This window comes from Salmo salar, chromosome ssa02 (assembly GCF_905237065.1).
Source record: "Salmo salar chromosome ssa02, Ssal_v3.1, whole genome shotgun sequence".
Lineage (NCBI taxonomy): Eukaryota > Metazoa > Chordata > Actinopteri > Salmoniformes > Salmonidae > Salmo > Salmo salar.
In genome coordinates, this window is record NC_059443.1 from 64377643 (window position 1) to 64394590 (window position 16948).

General features: G+C 42.5%; 2 protein-coding genes across 5 annotated transcripts; one reads left to right on the forward strand and one right to left on the reverse strand.

Annotated features, from left to right (window-relative positions):
* Positions 1 to 4051: 4051 nt before the first annotated feature.
* On the reverse strand, positions 4052 to 7786 carry LOC106590330 (heme oxygenase). The gene is made up of 7 exons (XM_014181218.2): positions 7632 to 7786; positions 7336 to 7384; positions 6654 to 6765; positions 6103 to 6318; positions 5372 to 5644; positions 5009 to 5126; positions 4052 to 4775 (listed from the first exon to the last, which is right to left on the reverse strand). The coding sequence occupies exons 2-7, from the start codon at positions 7380 to 7382 to the stop codon at positions 4648 to 4650; spliced, it is 894 nt and encodes a 297-aa protein (XP_014036693.1). The 5' UTR covers positions 7383 to 7384; positions 7632 to 7786; the 3' UTR covers positions 4052 to 4647.
* Positions 7787 to 12810: 5024 nt separating this feature from the next.
* LOC106590338 (HMG domain-containing protein 4-like) lies at positions 12811 to 15498 on the forward strand. Of its 4 annotated transcripts, none has more exons than XM_045707866.1 (5): positions 12811 to 12944; positions 13602 to 13776; positions 13978 to 14114; positions 14528 to 14752; positions 14972 to 15498. In XM_045707866.1, the coding sequence occupies exons 2-5, from the start codon at positions 13611 to 13613 to the stop codon at positions 15203 to 15205; spliced, it is 762 nt and encodes a 253-aa protein (XP_045563822.1). In that variant the 5' UTR covers positions 12811 to 12944; positions 13602 to 13610; the 3' UTR covers positions 15206 to 15498. The 4 variants fall into 4 exon arrangements, with proteins under 4 accessions (XP_045563822.1, XP_014036736.2, XP_014036716.2 ...); XM_014181261.2 differs by having other exon boundaries at positions 12938 to 13022; XM_014181241.2 differs by lacking the exon at positions 12811 to 12944 and adding an exon at positions 13211 to 13420.
* Positions 15499 to 16948: the final 1450 nt, after the last annotated feature.

The window sequence follows — 16948 nt, forward strand, 5'->3', positions numbered from 1 at the left end:
TAGACATTTTTGCAAATGTATTGAAAATGAAATATATATAAATCTTATTATAGACTGCTGTTTTAACCTCTATCAGTAGTCATAAGAGGAGCTTTTAGAGAGAACATGTATTTCTCTTCTCCATGTGAAGTTCATTGTGGATCAGCAGCAGCTCTTCACTGACAATGCAGAGAAACATGCCAAACCTGAGATCAGGTCAGAGGAGAAGGTCCAGGTGGAGCTCCTCAGCCAAACCCAGATGGAGATTCCACAGGAAGTCAGGGAGGTCGTGGAGAGCCTGGTGGACATGGCGGCAGAAAGAGACCGCACAAGGGACATCGTTCAAAGAGCCCTCACTGAAATCGGGACCAAGGGGACGAGCTGCCTCCAAGACATTCCAGAAGCAGGTCGTGGTGCTCAGTTAAACCATCAGGACATTATCTCCCAGGTAATTCGTCAAGTGAATTACAAACCCTTTCAGGAACTGACTTTCTCTGAAGGTCACCCCTCTTTCGAAGGATGCAGAAGCTCTCCTATGGTTCTTGTTATGGGTCCAGGGGGCAGCTGGTCAACACTCTTCAGCAGTCCACAGATCACTTGGAGGTGGTGAAGAGTGTTAAACCAAGGCCTTATACCTTTAAAGGGTTAATAAATTGTGTTATGATCAACTGTAAGGTCTCCTTTTCAGGAGACTGTGTGTTAAACCTGTTTTGAGTGTAGTGACCTTCAGACACTATCAGAAGGCGTCTACATTCAGACTCCTGTCTGGATCCCACCGTGGTTTTCTGAGAACACAAAGCTGCCACAGACTTGATGAAACCAGCCCCCTGCCAAAAGATGCTTACACTCGTTCACCTTGTCATGACCCTATACTTGTGATGAAAGGTCAAGTTTCAGTCAAACCCACTTCTGAGCTTTAAATTGCTGATAAGATGGTTGCTGCTGTCAGGGGAGGTTAGATTTATAAAAATGTTGTTGCCAGTGAAACTCACGCAAGGAGGACTGGGAGAGGCTATATGAGTTACAGGATGTCTTATACATTTTGCAGAACTTGGGGAGAAACTATCATATAGTTGTGGGGCGGCAGGTAGCCTAGTGGTTAGAGCGTTGGACTAGTAACTGAAAAATTGCAAGACCGAATCCCCGAGCTGACAAGGTAAAAATCTGTCGTTCTCCCGCTGAACAAGGCAGTTAACCCGCTGTTCCTATGGCCGTCATTGAAAATAAGAATTTGTTCTTAACTCATTTGTCTAGTTAAATAAAGGTAAAATAATATATACTGTACTCTGTACCAACTTCGGCCTAAAAATTGTATTACTAAAGGAGTCTTTTTTTATACTTAAACAGAGTATGTTTCCATTACTAATGTACAGTTGAAGTTGGACGTTTACATACACTTAGGTTGGAGTCATTAACTCGTTTTTCAACCACTCCACAAATTTCTTGTTAACAAACTATAGTTTTGGCAAGTTTGTTAGGACATCTACTTTGTGCATAACACAAGTAATTTTTCCAACAATTGTTTATAGACAGATAATTTCACTTATAATTCACTGTATCACAATTCCAGTTGGTCAGAAGTTTACATACACTAAGTTGACTGTGCCTTTAAACAGCTTGGAAAATTCCAGAAAATGATGTTATGGCTTTAGAAGCTTCTGATAGACTAATTGACATCATTTGAGTCAATTGGAGGTGTAACTGTGGATGCATTTCAAGGCCTACCTTCAAACTCGGTGCCTCTTTGCTTGACATCATGGTAAAATCAAAAGAAATCAGCCAAGACCTCAGAAAAACAATTGTAGACCACAAGTTTGGTTCATCCTTGGGAGCAATTTCCAAACACCTGAAGGTACCACGTTCATCTGTACAAACAATAGTACGTAAGTATAAACACCATGGGACCACGCAGCCGTAATACCGCTCAGGAAGGAGATGAGTTCTGTCTCCTAGAGATGAACATACTTTGGTGCGAAAGTGCAAATCAATCCCAGAACAACGGCAAAGTACCTTGTGAAGATGCTGGAGGAAACAGGTACAAAGTATCTACATCCACAGTAAAACAAGTCCTATATAATAGAACTGTTTGGCCATAATGACCATTGCTATGTTTAGAGGAAAAAGGGGGATGCTTGCAAGCTGAAGAACACCATCCCAACCGTGAAGCACAGGGGAGGCAGCATCATGTTGTGGGGGTGCTTTGCTGCAGGAGGAACTGGTGCACTTCACAAAATAGATGGCATCATGGGGATGGAAAAGTATGTGGATATATTGAAGCAACATCTCAAGACATCAGTCAGGAAGTTAAAGCTTGGTTGCAAATGGGTCTTCCAAATGGACAATGACCCCAAGCATACTTCCAAAGTTGTGGCAAAATGGCTTAAGGACAACAAAGTCAAGGTATTGGAGTGGCCATCACAAAGCCCTGACCTCAATCCCACAGAAAATTTGTGGGCAGAACGGAAAAAAACATGTGCGAGCATGGAGGCCTACAAACCTGACTCAGTTACACCAGCTCTGTCAGGAGGAATGGGCCAAAATTCACCCAACTTACTGTGGGAAGCTTGTGGAAGGCGACCCTAAACGTTTGACCCAAGTCAAACAATTTAAAGGCAGTACTACAAAATACTAATTAGGTGTATGTAAACTTCTGACCCACTGGGAATGTGATGAAAGAAATAAAAGCTGTAATAAATCATTCTCTCTACTATTATTCTGACATTTTACATTCTTAAAATAATGATCCTAACTGACCTAAAACAGGGAATTTTTACTAAGATTGAATGTCAGGAATTGTGGAAAACTGAGTTTAAATGTATTTGGCTAAGGTATATGTAAACTTCCGACTTCAACTGTATGTTTGATAATTATATAGACCTGATCATTTGTTGAAGTAATTAACCAACAGTGGCCACGAACATCATGGAGAACATGGAGGAGATACTAGGCCCCAGAACGGTGCTGGCGAGAGCACTGGGATCAAAGATCTTCAGCCACTATTTGGTTTGCCTTGTAGCGCTGTGGATTACTAAGAGTGTACCTGATCGGTTTGCTGCTAACAAGGAGGGACTTATTACCCAGAGTATGATGGAGAACCATGCTCTACCCAGAGTATGATGGAGAACCATGCTCTAAGTTCTTGTTCAAAGAAGACATACAGCTGAAGAAGCAAGGTGAAAGCAACGCTGCTGTGTCAGACTCTGAACCACTGACCTCTAGCCACCTGACCAAGGAGACAATAGAGCAGAAACACAGCAGAATGAGGAAGTTAGTGACCCTTTTGCCCGGAATCGGAACCCTCCAAAGCTGTTGTTTCTGACTGGCATTTAAACCTGGAGCCCATCCTACCACAGAACCATCTACAGCTGGTATATGAGGCTGAGGCTAGAGAAGCACCTCTTTCTGATGCCACCAGCACCACAGTCCAGACCATCAAAGAAGAAGATGACCAGCCTTCTCAGTCTTCGAGGACTGAACTGGAAAGGAAACCGAAAGGTTGCAAGTTCGAATCCCCGAGCTGACAAGGTACAAATCTGTCGTTCTGCCCCTGAACAAGGCAGTTAACCCACTGTTCCTAGGTCGTCATTGAAAATAAGAACTTGTTCTTAACTGACTTGCCTAGTTAAATAAAGGTGTAAAAAAAAAAAAAAAGGAAGTGGAGCATGACAAACCAAGAAGAAGAAGATGAGGAGGATTCGCAACGTCTTCAGAAGGAAATGTAATGAAGGGGGTTCTAAAGCCGCCTAATGCCTATTACCACCACAAGACTCGTATATTAGAAGAGAATTCTAACAGCCTGACATTATTTAATTTGTCTGTTATTATTTGGGAAATAGAATGATGGGATTTGGGCCTTGGCATTACTGATTAGAAACCCCACAAGACTTGGAACTGTAACAGCCTGATATTATTTTTTATTCCTGTTTTATTGTTTTCTTCATTTTAAAGTATATTAATTAAACTTTTTTATGCACACTGATTGAGATAAAACGACATCTTCAATCTGTATTGTTACTCTGTGGTTGGATGTTGATAGAGGAAAGGATTTTAAATAATGTAGACGATTAAGAAATTATCTGTGCATTTTATACCCCATATGGTATACTCTTTTTATAAAAAAATCGACAAATATATACAAATATTTTTGTTGAACAAATTTCACAAACAGTATAACTGACTTTTCGACACGTAGAAATATTACAGTAGTAATTGCTAAATCTTGAGATTGTAAATGAAAGAGGATAGGTTTCATTTTGCTCTCATTTTCACAGTGACATTGATAAAAGATACAGAAATTTCACAAAATGTTCAGGAGTACTAGTCTATTACTAGTGTACTAGTGATTTTATACTGGTACATTGAGTCAGTACTGCCAGTCTGACACATGGACATGTATCAGTATCATTCACATCCTAAATCATAGTTTAATGTGGCTACATACAACACAGGAACTATAAGAATCTACATTACTAAGTTATTACTTATGTACAGTATTTCGTTTTTTAACACCTTTTTAAACTATTTAGGATCAACAACATTATAAAATATGGGGTCCTTCATCCTCTTTAAGGTCTTTAAAGTACAAAAATACTCCCAACATCTTCTAGGTCTAGGGTAATCTTCTGTTATGGACGGATACAACTTTGCTGAAAACACTTCTATACAACTTTAGAAAGCATAGATTCCCATGCCAACCGTTGCCAGGGCTACACAGATCCCCAGAACCATTCTGAAGAGGGGTGATGCGTTGACCAGACTGGTCTGGATCTGAAGGGATCTAGCCGTCAGTTTCTCTCCTGAGAAAAGAGGAAAGGAGGAATTATTAGTATTATCTAACACACTAACTGCATATGTACTAAATATCACCGTCACCATATTCAACCAGTGTGTGTGTGCGTTCGCACATGCATGTGCCTATGCGTGCGTGTGTGTGTGTGTCTATGCCTGTGTGTGTGTGTGTGTGTGTGTGTGTGTGTGTGTGTGTGTGTGTGTGTGTGTGTGTGTGTGTGTGTGTGTGTGTGTAACTTACCATCAGCCAGTTTGGAGTGTGTCGACGTGTGTCTTGTGCATCTATTTCTGGTTGTCGTATGCATGAGCTCACTTTCCCTCTCTGTCACAGACACCATCTTCTGAAGATCGTCAAAGACCTGCATCACAGACAGAGGCAAGACAACATCAGTCAAAAGTCAGTCATCTTATGTACGAAGAGCCAAGAAGCTCCTTAAAAAAACAAAACGGCGCTCACTTAGCTTATAGCTGAACACCAACCCTAATATCTAGCCTTATATCACCCCTAAACCATGCCTGTCCCGTTTCCCTATTGCTTGTCATCCCCCCTATCTCCCCAACCCATCTCCTCCTCCACTCCTCTCCATCCTCCTCTCCTCCTCACCTGGATGTTCAACTCGAAGGCTCTGACAGCCTCCTCCAGCATTCCTTTCCTCTCCTCCTCCTCCAGCTCTATGCTGTTCATTCTACTCCTGTACAGCTGTTTGAACAGGTTGGGGCTGCTCACGCCCGGGAAGGAAAAGAACGACAGACCCTCGCCACCCTTCAGCCCCAGAGACTTCTGGGTAATGCGGCCAAGGACTTGTCCGCCAGATAGGTCGCCGAGGTAGCGGGTGTATGCGTGGGCCACTAGGTACTCAGGGTTGTCTTTGCCGATCTGTGGAGGGAAAGAGAGAAAGAAAGAGAGAGAGAAAGAGAGTCAGTACAGTCATTGGTGTGAATGCACTATAAACCCATTCCAAGTAACCACATTCTTTTTAAAAAGTGTCTCAACTTCTAACGTTTGGATTTTTGAAACCCTCATTTGCCCCCATCATGGTTACATAAGGCAGGGTTTCCTAAACTTGGTCCTGGGGCCCATCTTGGGTGCACGTTTAGTTTTTTGCTCTAACACTACACAGATGATTCAAATAATCAAAGGTACACAGCTGATTCCAATAATCACATTTTTTCGATGAGGTAGTTATTTGAATCAGCTTTGTGGTGCTACGGGCAAAAACTAAAATGTGCACCCAGAGAAGACCCCAGGACCGAGTTTGGAAAACCCTGTGGTACGATTCAACTTCCACAGTAGCTGGTAGGTTAGATTCCAGACCAGTCCAGTTTAATACACACCTGTCTGAGTCTATGGGCATAGATTTTAGTGGCAGCCGGTACAACAATCTTCTCTCTCCAGTCCTGCCCATAGAAATGCTCCAGGTCTCTCTCCACTGACTCCAGCCGTGCTAGTTCCAGGGGGAAGTATATAGGCGCGACACTCGGGTGGTTGGAGTTGTTGTCCAGAGCTTCCTCTAGTGCTTGATAGATCTCATAGAGGGAGCACAGGAGAAGCTGAGGAAAGGAGATAAGGAAAGGATATGAACTAGGGTTAGTCTCAATACTTCCATTATACACAAAATACAGTACCTTGACCCACAACAGTTTATAGCAGTACATGATAGAATGATGGAGCATGATGATGCACGGCGCTCCAGCTTGAAAAATGTTGCATGTCCACACTGAAGATTCGGATCAACTGATGGGAATTACAGTGTAGATAGGGAATCACAAGACTAATTGCGTTGTACTGGCTAGTATCTCCATTTACTAACATGCAGCAGAGGTTTAAACAGAGAGATGAATAGATGATCTTTGTCTTTATTAATGATATGTTAATGATTGATTACCTTGTACTGAGTCAGACTGATGTTTCCTCTCTGGTAGGCCAGCATCAGCTCAGTGTTCTCTGCTCTGACATGGCTGTCCTTGGTTACAGCTTTAATCTGCTCAGACAGATCACTGTGGGAGAGAGAGGGGAAAACACATTAACCCCTGTATTCAACCTGTAAAGTCCCACCATTACTGTACTGTTCACAAACGGAGAGAGAGATGGGGGGGTCATGTTAACTTCTGTTTTCAACCTGTGATAAAGACTGTCTTACACACTGAGCATACATGACCCAGTTCACACACTGAGTGATGATTGACAGACAGAAGGATGAGAGCAGAAATGCCCACTGACGTATAGAACAGCTGGGTGACATATCACTTAAAGGTGGAAAACCAACACGGGTCTACCGATGGAGGCTTACTGCTAACTGCTAATGAAGATAAGATATTGCAGGTAGATCAGAGCAATAGACACCTACTCAGAAGAACACCCCATGAAACACTGTCTCTTGCAAAAGCAGCACGTTTATTATAAGACACTTACTAACACAAGAAACATTTTAGTTTGTCTGAGATCTTCATATGCTTGGTAGAGGCAAGCACAGAGACAGCGTATATTAACTGTCTGCTAAGTTAAATCAAAACACAGAAATCAGTAGCATGCATACTGCTGGCTGTAACAACAGTTCACAGCCTTACCTGTCTGTGAGCTCCACTTGTGTCTGCATCTTCTTCTCTGTCTCCATATCTGTATTTACAACAGAGAAAACCATCAGTATGACTGAGGTAATACGGTGTCATACAGTATGATCTATAACAGAGTATACCATATAAACATGATATGTATGTTGATAATAAGCCTTTAAAATGATCACACATCAGATACTTGCATATTGCTATATGCCCCAAACAGGAATTGCAATGTCAGTTGCTATAGAAAGCTATAACCCAGAAATGGCACAAAAGTCAAATTGTAAATCAGTTTTTTCACTCACCAGTTCACAAGTTATACAATAGTTGGTCCTTTCTTTGTTATTATATTCCCACAATGAGAGACTGTCTTCTCCTTCTCTCTTTCTCCCTAAGTGTACAATCCTTACTTTGTGTGCCTCCTCTCTGGTCTCTACCTCTCTTTATACTGTCCTCCCCTCCTCCCTCCCTCCCTCCCTTCTTCTCTTTCACGGGTTAGCTGAGCTGAGAGAAACAGGAAGCAGTAAACCTGACTCAACAACAGCTCTGCTAGGAACAGCTATGGGAACATTGTGGAGGGAGGGACTAGGACTAAACATGACAGGGCAACTTTAGGAATACTAGTAATGGAAAACTGCAGGGAGGAGGGACCCGCGCTTAACATGACAGGGCAACTTTAGGAACATAAATCGAAAACTGGAGGGAGGGACCAGCGCTTAACATGACAGCGCAACTTTAGGAATATAAAGGGAAAACTGGAAGGAGGGGGACCAAGAGTAAACATGACTAACTTTATTACCACCCTGGAAAGAAGAGGGAGGAGTGAGGGAATAGCAATGGACAACTGGGGAGAATGGAGGGACAAGGACTAATCATGACAGAGCAACTTTAGGAACAACTTGGAATGGTGGAGGAGGGATCAGAAGTCAGCACTAACTAAACATGACAGTGTAACTTCAGCACTCTGGGGAGCAGAGGAAGGAGTGTTGAAATCCGGACTCTGTGTAAACTACACAGCACAATCACATGACTATGGTGTGTTTTGTCAAGAAGTGGTAGTAATCTAATGTTTGATGATTAAAGTTTGCTACTTGAAGTTCGCTAGTTGGCTCTTTGTGGGTAAATTATGTACGGTTTACTGGCCATTTTATATATACAGTGAGGGAAAAAAGTATTAGATCCCCTGCTGATTTTGTACATTTGCCCACTGACAAAGAAATGATCAGTCTATAATTTTAATGGTAGGTTTATTTGAACAGTGAGAGACAGAATAACAACACAAAAATCCTGAAAAACGCATGTCAAAAATGTTATAAATTGATTTGCATTTTAATGAGGGAAATAAGTATTTGACCCCTCTGCAAAACATGACTTAGTACTTGGTGGCAAAACCCTTGTTGGCAATCACAGAGGTCAGACGTTTCTTGTAGTTGGCCACCAGGTTTGCACACATCTCAGGAGGGATTTTGTCCCACTCCTCTTTGCAGATCTTCTCCAAGTCATTAAGGTTTCGAGGCTGACGTATGGCAACTCGAACCTTCAGCTCCCTCCACAGATTTTCTATGGGATTAAGGTCTGGAGACTGGCTAGGCCACTCCAGGACCTTAATGTGCTTATACTTGAGCTACTCCTTTGTTGCCTTGGCCGTGTGTTTTGGGTCATTGTCATGCTGGAATACCCATCTACGACAATGTTCAATGCCCTGGCTGAGGGAAGGAGGTTCTCACCCAAGATTTGACGGTACATGTCCCCGTCCATTGTCCCTTTGATGCGGTGAAGTTGTCCTGTCCCCTTAGCAGAAAAACACCCGCAAAGCATAATGTTTCCACCTCCATGTTTGACGGTGGAGATGGTGTTCTTGGGGTCATAGGCAGCATTCCTCCTCCTCCAAACACGGCGAGTTGAGTTGATGCCAAAGAGCTCCATTTTGGTCTCATCTGACCACAACACCTTTCACCCAGTTGTCCTCTGAATCATTCAGATGTTCATTGGCAAACTTCAGACGGGCATGTACATGTACAGTGCCTTGCGAAAGTATTCGGCCCCCTTGAACTTTTCGACCTTTTGCCACATTTCAGGCTTCAAACATAAAGATATAAAACTGTAATTTTTTGTGAAGAATCAACAACAAGTGGGACACAATTATGAAGTGGAACGAAATTTATTGGATATTTCAAACTTTTTTAACAAATAAAAAACTGAAAAATTGTCCGTGCAAGTTAATACGTTAATACTTTGTAGCGCCACCTTTTGCTGCGATTACAGCTGTAAGTCGCTTGGGGTATGTCTCTATCAGCTTTGCACATCGAGAGACTGAAATTTTTGCCCATTCCTCCTTGCAAAACAGCTCGAGCTCAGTGAGGTTGGATGGAGAGCGTTTGTGAACAGCAGTTTTCAGTTCTTTCCACAGATTCTCGATTGGATTCAGGTCTGGACTTTGACTTGGCCATTCTAACACCTGGATATGTTTATTTGTGAACTATTCCATTGTAGATTTTGCTTTATGTTTTGGATCATTGTCTTGTTGCAAGACAAATCTCTGTCCCAGTCTCAGGTCTTTTGCAGACTCCATCAGGTTTTCTTCCAGAATGGTCCTGTATTTGGCTCCATCCATCTTCCCATCAATTTTAACCATCTTCCCCGTCCCTGCTGAAGAAAAGCAGGCCCAAACCATGATGCTGCCACCACCATGTTTGACAGTGGGGATGGTGTGTTCAGGGTGATGAGCTGTGTTGCTTTTACGCCAAACATAACGTTTTGCATTGTTGCCAAAAAGTTCGATTTTGGTTTCATCTGACCAGAGCACCTTCTTCCACATGTTTGGTGTGTCTCCCAGGTGGCTAGTGGCAAACTTTAAACGACACTTTTTATGGATATCTTTAAGAAATGGCTTTCTTCTTGCCACTCTTCCATAAAGGCCAGATTTGTGCAGTATACGACTGAATGTTGTCCTATGGACAGAGTCTCCCACCTCAGCTGTAGATCTCTGCAGTTCATCCAGAGTGATCGTGGGCCTCTTGGCTGCATCTCTGATCAGTCTTCTCCTTGTATGAGCTGAAAGTTTAGAGGGACGGCCGGGTCTTCGTAGATTTGCAGTGGTCTGATACTCCTTCCATTTCAATATTATCGCTTGCACAGTGCTCCTTGGGATGTTTAAAGCTTGGGAAATCGTTTTGTATCCAAATCCGGCTTTAAACTTCTCCACAACAGTATCTCGGATCTGCCTGGTGTGTTCCTTGTTCTTCATGATGCTCTCTGCGCTTTAAACGGACCTCTGAGACTATCACAGAGCAGGTGCATTTATACGGAGACTTGATTACACACAGGTGGATTCTATTTATCATCATTAGTCATTTAGGTCAACATTGGATCATTCAGAGATCCTCACTGAACTTCTGGAGAGAGTTTGCTGCACTGAAAGTAAAGGGGCTGAATAATTTTGCACGCCCAATTTTTCAGTTTTTTATTTGTTAAAAAAGTTTGAAATATCCAATAAATTTCGTTCCACTTCATGATTGTGTCCCACTTGTTGTTGATTCTTCACAAAAAATTACAGTTTTATATCTTTATGTTTGAAGCCTGAAATGTGGCAAAAGGTCGAAAAGTTCAAGGGGGCCGAATACTTTCACAAGGCACTGTATTCTTGAGCAGGGGGACCTTGCGGGCGCTGCAGGATTTCAGTCCTTCACGGCATAGTGTGTTACCAATTGTTTTCTTGGCGACTATGGTCCCAGCTGCCTTGAGATCATTGACAAGATCCTCCCGTGTAGTTCTGGGCTGATTCCTCACCGTTCTCATGATCATTGCAACTCCACGAGGTGAGATCTTGCATGGAGCCCCAGGCAGAGGGAGATTGACAGTTCTTTTGTGTTTCTTCCATTTGCGAATAATCGCACCAACTGTTGTCACCTTCTCACCAAGCTGCTTGGCGATGGTCTTGTAGCCCATTCCAGCCTTGTGTAGGTAGGTCTACAATCTTGTCCCTGACATCCTTGGAGAGCTCTTTGATCTTGGCCATGGTGGAGAGTTTGGAATCTGATTGATTGCTTCTGTGGACAGGTGTCTTTTATACAGGTAACAAGCTGAGATTAGGAGCACTCCCTTTAAGAGTGTGCTCCTAATCTCAGCTCGTTACCTGTATAAAAGACACCTGTGAGCCAGAAATCTTTCTGATTGAGAGGGGGTCAAATACTTATTTCCCTCATTAAAAGGCGTTTTTCTGGATTTTTTTGTTGTTATTCTGTCTCTCACTGTTCAAATAAACCTAACATTAAAATTATAGACTGATCATTTCTTTGTCAGTGGGCAAACGTACAAAATCAGCAGGGGATCAAATACTTATAATATATATATATTTAAAAAAGGTAATGAAATACATGTGATTGAATACATTTTCCATAAACTCGTGAAATACTGTAAATTTCCCAACACTAAATGCAGAAGAGGTAAGAACAATTACCCAATGTACAAGTCACATTGTGGTTTATGTGTCATTATTTTCTGATACATAGCAACATTTCATAATGGACTCGCTGACATTGCACTCTCCTGATGTTCAAGTGCAATGTCTGGCTAAAATAAGACAGAGTCACAGACACAGTGAACTTGAAGTCCACAGTCCAAATACACTCTTATAACAGCCTGTCCCCATTGGATAACCTTTTTTGGTTGCAGGTAGAACCCTTTTTGGTTCCAGGTAGAACACCTTTGGGTTCCATGTAGAACCCTCTATGGGAAGGGATCTACATGGAACCCAAAAGGGTTCTAGCCGACTTGGAACCAAAAAGACTCTACCTGCAACCAAAAAAGGTTATTCAAAGTATTCTCCTATGGGGAACGCTGAAGAACCCTTTAAGGTTCTAGCACCTTGTACTGCACTTTGTCATTGTATATTATTTTGTTCCACTAGACTAACCTTAGTCTCTGTGGATGTACTGTACAGTACATTCAATTAAAATGGGTAAAGAGAGATTAATAGACACCTGTTGGTTTAATTGTTAACAGTGTAACCTAAATACTCTCCACTGTTTCTGTACACACAGTGTGCTGCAATGCTGTCAATCTCCCTCTCTCTGTCACAACAAAGCACTCAATCATGCCTGGAAATGGCAGTGGCACTTTGGCAATGATGTATCACACTGAGAAGTAAACTTCTATTACTATTTAATCCCCTCTTAGGTCTAATATCAGTTGATGATTCATATATGAATGATATTGTTAATATGGTTTATAAGGGTATAATTATTCGATTTTGATGCAATAAGATTTGGTTTAAAGATTCATTTATTTAATGGAGAATAATCCATAACTGTAACTTTGTTGCAACCTGCAGTCCGCAACAATACAGCCAAATATATAGGTTGCGTATTGCTTTGTGCCAAATTGTAGCAATAAAATAATTGGTCATAAAGGTTTTGGACGTGATTTTCATGCCGAATCAGTCAGCGATAAGAATATTGCTTTGAACGCTTACCGTGATTCAGCGACTATGTGGACGTGAGGGAAGGGGGTGCAAATGGGTTGAGAACGATTCGACCATTTCCTAAACATGAGTCCGCGGAATTTGTACCAGCAGGGACTCGCATTCCAATGGTGTTGAAATCATCCCCCCAACGAAGGTGACTTCAAATTCAGGAAATTATGGAGCAACGATTTATCACCCATAAATTGAGTAGAGTAGGCTAGCCTGACAGTCTGTGAGTAAAAACATATGATTTTTTATCACACGGCAAAATTGTAACATACATTGCAATGTTTTGCAAATAATACTTTCACCAATAATACTGATTTAGTTACCCTATGAATAGTATATGCCAATGTCTCATTTTACGTAAGCCACGCGCCTCCACCCACCGGGTGCGTTATCCAGCGCTTTTGAGCGCAGCAAACTTTGAACTCTTCAGAGATGGCGACAAGCGGTGGGTGAAGTTTGGAGGTGGTCCATCAGTTCTTTGTCGACACATCGGAAAGCCAAAACGGAGCTCTCTTGATCTGTTGTTGTTGTTAAACACATAGCTATTTCATAATCGAAATGACCGCGAGCTGTTGAGCAACATAGCCACCTCCGTACTGCGTTTACATTTGTGCGGAGCAGGTAGGCAGTGTTTGTTTAGAGGTGGTAGAATGCACCTTTTAGGAGATTCAAATGCATATTCTTGCCAGTGTGCCCAAGCAGCTTCTTTGCAATAGTAGCCTATTCAGTATATTTGAACCTATACATTGTATCATGTAATGTGCATCGATTTTAATGTCTATATTACTGCCTCTTTTCCCAGGTGTAGAAGATGGGAGAGGTGGGCCTTGTGACCAGCCGCAGTCAGAGAGAGAAGAAAAGATCTCACAAAGACTTCCTGAGAGAGGAGGATGAGGATGATGACCTAGTGGCGGACGAGGAACAACTTGTCAAAGAACGCAAATGCAAGAAGTCATACAAGAAGAAGAGACATTCAGGTTTGGAATTTGGCTACATAGTGAGCGTGACTATGAAATTTGGAGCAATGGCACCCTATTCCCTACATAGTGCACTACTTAGTTTTGACCATGGTCAAAACTAGTGCACTATGTAAGGTATAGGGCGCCATGTGGGACGCACATCTCCCTGTAATTTTGGCTCAATCTCATAGGAGCTGCATCCTTTCCTACTCTCTACAGGTAACCACACCCACCCCCACAGTTGGACCAATGGCAGTGCAGGACTGGAGTTGTATGTTCTCTCCCATCACCAGTACGACCACCAGACCAGTGAATCACCAGACGAATGGTTGACAGAGGGGGAGAGAATTGAGGAAGTGAGTGAATAGGTGGGGTGAGTCTCCATTGTATGTCCTTGATTCCTTGCAGCCTCAGACATTCTCCTCTAATGAGGTTTAAGAAGGAGTCAAGGAGAGAGGATACAAGGAATCAACAAAAATACAATTGAGGTTCACCTGGGGACTAAAGCCTCTTTCTGTAGATAGTAAGAGGAAGACCAAGTTGCCCTGTAGACACTGACCTAAGTTATGTCTAGCATTTCCCCACTAGTGATTAATGTTAATGATATAGGGAGGGTGTACTGATCCTAGATCTGTGTCTAAAAGAGCAGCTTCTAGGTGTTATTGTGTAAAATGGACAGCAGAGGGCAGTGCTTGGTAAGTTTCCTTCCACTGATCTTCTTTTCTGCTTCTTACTCATCCCTCGTTTCTTTTTCCCGCTCCTCTTCCAGGGTAGGGTGGAGTCTACCATGTCATCATTCTGGATGTACATGGACGACCAGCAGAACGAGATAAGCGCAGAGGCCTCTACAGCTAGTTGCAGTCTCATGACCCCTGATGCCACAGACTCACCCATGTTGACAGGGCCTGAGGTAGACCCAGTGAACGCGGCGGCCCACCTACAGCTGCTGGGGGAATCCCTGTCTCACATTGGCCACCGGCTTCAGGGAACTAAGGTGGGCTGGTTGAACACTGTTGGCTTCATTGTCCTCACACTGAAAGGCTACTAAATACGGACATGTAATGCAAGCATTGTTTGATGAATCGGTCTGTCTGTTTCTAACACACTCTCTCGCTCTCTTTCGCCCTGACGCTCCCTTTATTTCTGTGTCTCTTTCCCTGTCTCTCTATCTCTCTCTGTGTCTCTGTCTCTCTTGTTCTCTCTCTCTCTCTAGGAGATGATGGCAGTGTCAGGTAGTCTGTCTGTTTTACTGGACTCTCTACTGTGTGCCCTGGCTCCCCTGGCCTGTCTCACCTCTCTGGTCCCCAAGCTACGCAGCTGCCCTTCACACACACACACACACACACACACACAAAGTAGCTGTCAAATGATAAAGACTCTCACCACCAACTTCTATTATCCCTGTCTTTCTTCTAGGCAAAGACTCTGGACAACATTGTCTATGTGATGCCTGGTTTGTGAAGTCTGTCTGATGAGGAGAAGAGCCTTAACCAGGGCAAGTAGGAAGTTGTCATACTTTGAAAAGATGTTCCTTCCTGTCTGTTTGGGGCCTTTTGAAGGGATGGGGGGGAAATAAGCTATTTGTTTTAAGAGGGGCTTAAGCGAACGTCCCATTCTGTACGGAGCGCTCTACTTTACCTGTGTCCAAAGTTTTCTGGGTTCATATTGAATTTGAAAGATAAACCATTTGTTTAGATTCATTGTTTTATTTGTTCAATTAAAACGTGTTTTGTTCATGCACTCGTTTTGATATTTTTCTAACTTGGCATGACAAGAGCTTCTAATCAACGGTTCTTGAATTATTGTTCCAGATTAAATGCTTTGATTATTTAAAGGAATCATTTCCACTTCTTGAGCTCTGACTCATCACGTAAGACTGTCAGTGCCTGTTCTCACAACGGCCACATATTTTTAGACTGACTGGATATGTCAGACAGTGCTGGAGTGCTTCTTCTGGTTTGGCTCTAGAACTGTAAAACACTGCAGTGGGTATCTTGCTACTTGGGTATAATTTTCCAGGGCCACATTAATTTGCTAGAAGTTGTTGAACGTTGCAGATTGACTAGAAATGCCATGAATAGAGCCAATGTGATTCCTTGTTCTACATGTCAAAGAGGCATGTTTGTTCTACATAGCCTATTTCTCTGAACATTCCAAAATGTTGCATCCTGCTGGGCACGCCCCAGATGTTCAACCATCCCTGTATAACTAATCTAGCTCATAATGTACCATCACATATACATTACCAGTCAAAAGTTTGGACTCATTCCTGGCTTTTTCTTTATTTACTATTTTACTATACTGTGGAATAATAGTGAAGACTAAACTGAAATAACACATGGAATCATGTAGTAACCCAAAAGTCTTAAATCAAAATATGTTTTAGATTTGAGATTCTTCAAGGTATCCACCCTTTGCCTTGATTAACAGAATGTGACTGGCAGAACGGGTGTTGTATGTGGAGGATGAGGGCTGCAGTAGATATCTCAGATAGGGAGGAGTGAGGCCTAAGAGGATTTTATAAATAAGCATCAACCAGTGGGTCTTGCGACGGGTATGCAGAGATGACCAGTCTACAGAGGAGTATAGAGTGCAGTGATGTGTCCTATAAGGAGCATTGGTGGACAATCTGATGGCCGAATGGTAAAGAACCTCTAGCCGCACCCTTACCTGCCTTGTTAAAAGTTCATTTCTGGAATTTCTTTCCTTAATGCCTTTGAGGCAATCAGTTGTGTTGTGACAAGGTAGGGATGGCATACAGAAGATAGCCCAAGTCCATAATATGGCAAGAACAGCTCAAATAAGCAAAGAGAAACGACAGTCCATCACTACTTTAAGACAAGAAGGGTCAGTCAATCTGGAAAATGTCAACAGCTTTGAAAGTTTCTTCAAGTGTAGTCGCAAAAACCAAGCGCTATGATGAAACTGGCTCTCATGAGGACTGCCACAGGAAAGGAAGACCCAGAGTTACCTCTGCTGCAGAGGATAAATTCATTAGAGTTACCAGGCTCAGAAATTGCAGCTGAAATAAATGCTTCAGAGTTCAAGTAACAGACACATCTCTTTATCAATTGTTCAGAGGAGACTGAGTGAATCAGGCCTTCAGGGTCCAATTGCTGCAAAGAAACCACTACTAAAGGACACCAATAAGAAGAAGAGACTTGCTTGGGCCAAGAAACACGAGCAATGG

Excerpts from the sequence above, each read along its gene's own strand:
- LOC106590330 (XM_014181218.2), bottom strand. The coding sequence starts at position 7,382 with ATGGAGACAGAGAAGAAGATGCAGACACAAGTGGAGCTCACAGACAG. Across the intron at positions 5,645-6,102 it reads ATGCCCATAGACTCAGACAG|ATCGGCAAAGACAACCCTGA; the intron begins GTGTGTATTAAA and ends TTCCCTCCACAG. Across the intron at positions 4,776-5,008 it reads ACACTCCAAACTGGCTGATG|GAGAGAAACTGACGGCTAGA; the intron begins GTAAGTTACACA and ends CTCTTTTCTCAG.
- LOC106590338 (XM_045707866.1), top strand. The coding sequence starts at position 13,611 with ATGGGAGAGGTGGGCCTTGTGACCAGCCGCAGTCAGAGAGAGAAGAAA. Across the intron at positions 14,115-14,527 it reads AGGGGGAGAGAATTGAGGAA|GGTAGGGTGGAGTCTACCAT; the intron begins GTGAGTGAATAG and ends CTCCTCTTCCAG. Across the intron at positions 14,753-14,971 it reads ACCGGCTTCAGGGAACTAAG|GAGATGATGGCAGTGTCAGG; the intron begins GTGGGCTGGTTG and ends CTCTCTCTCTAG.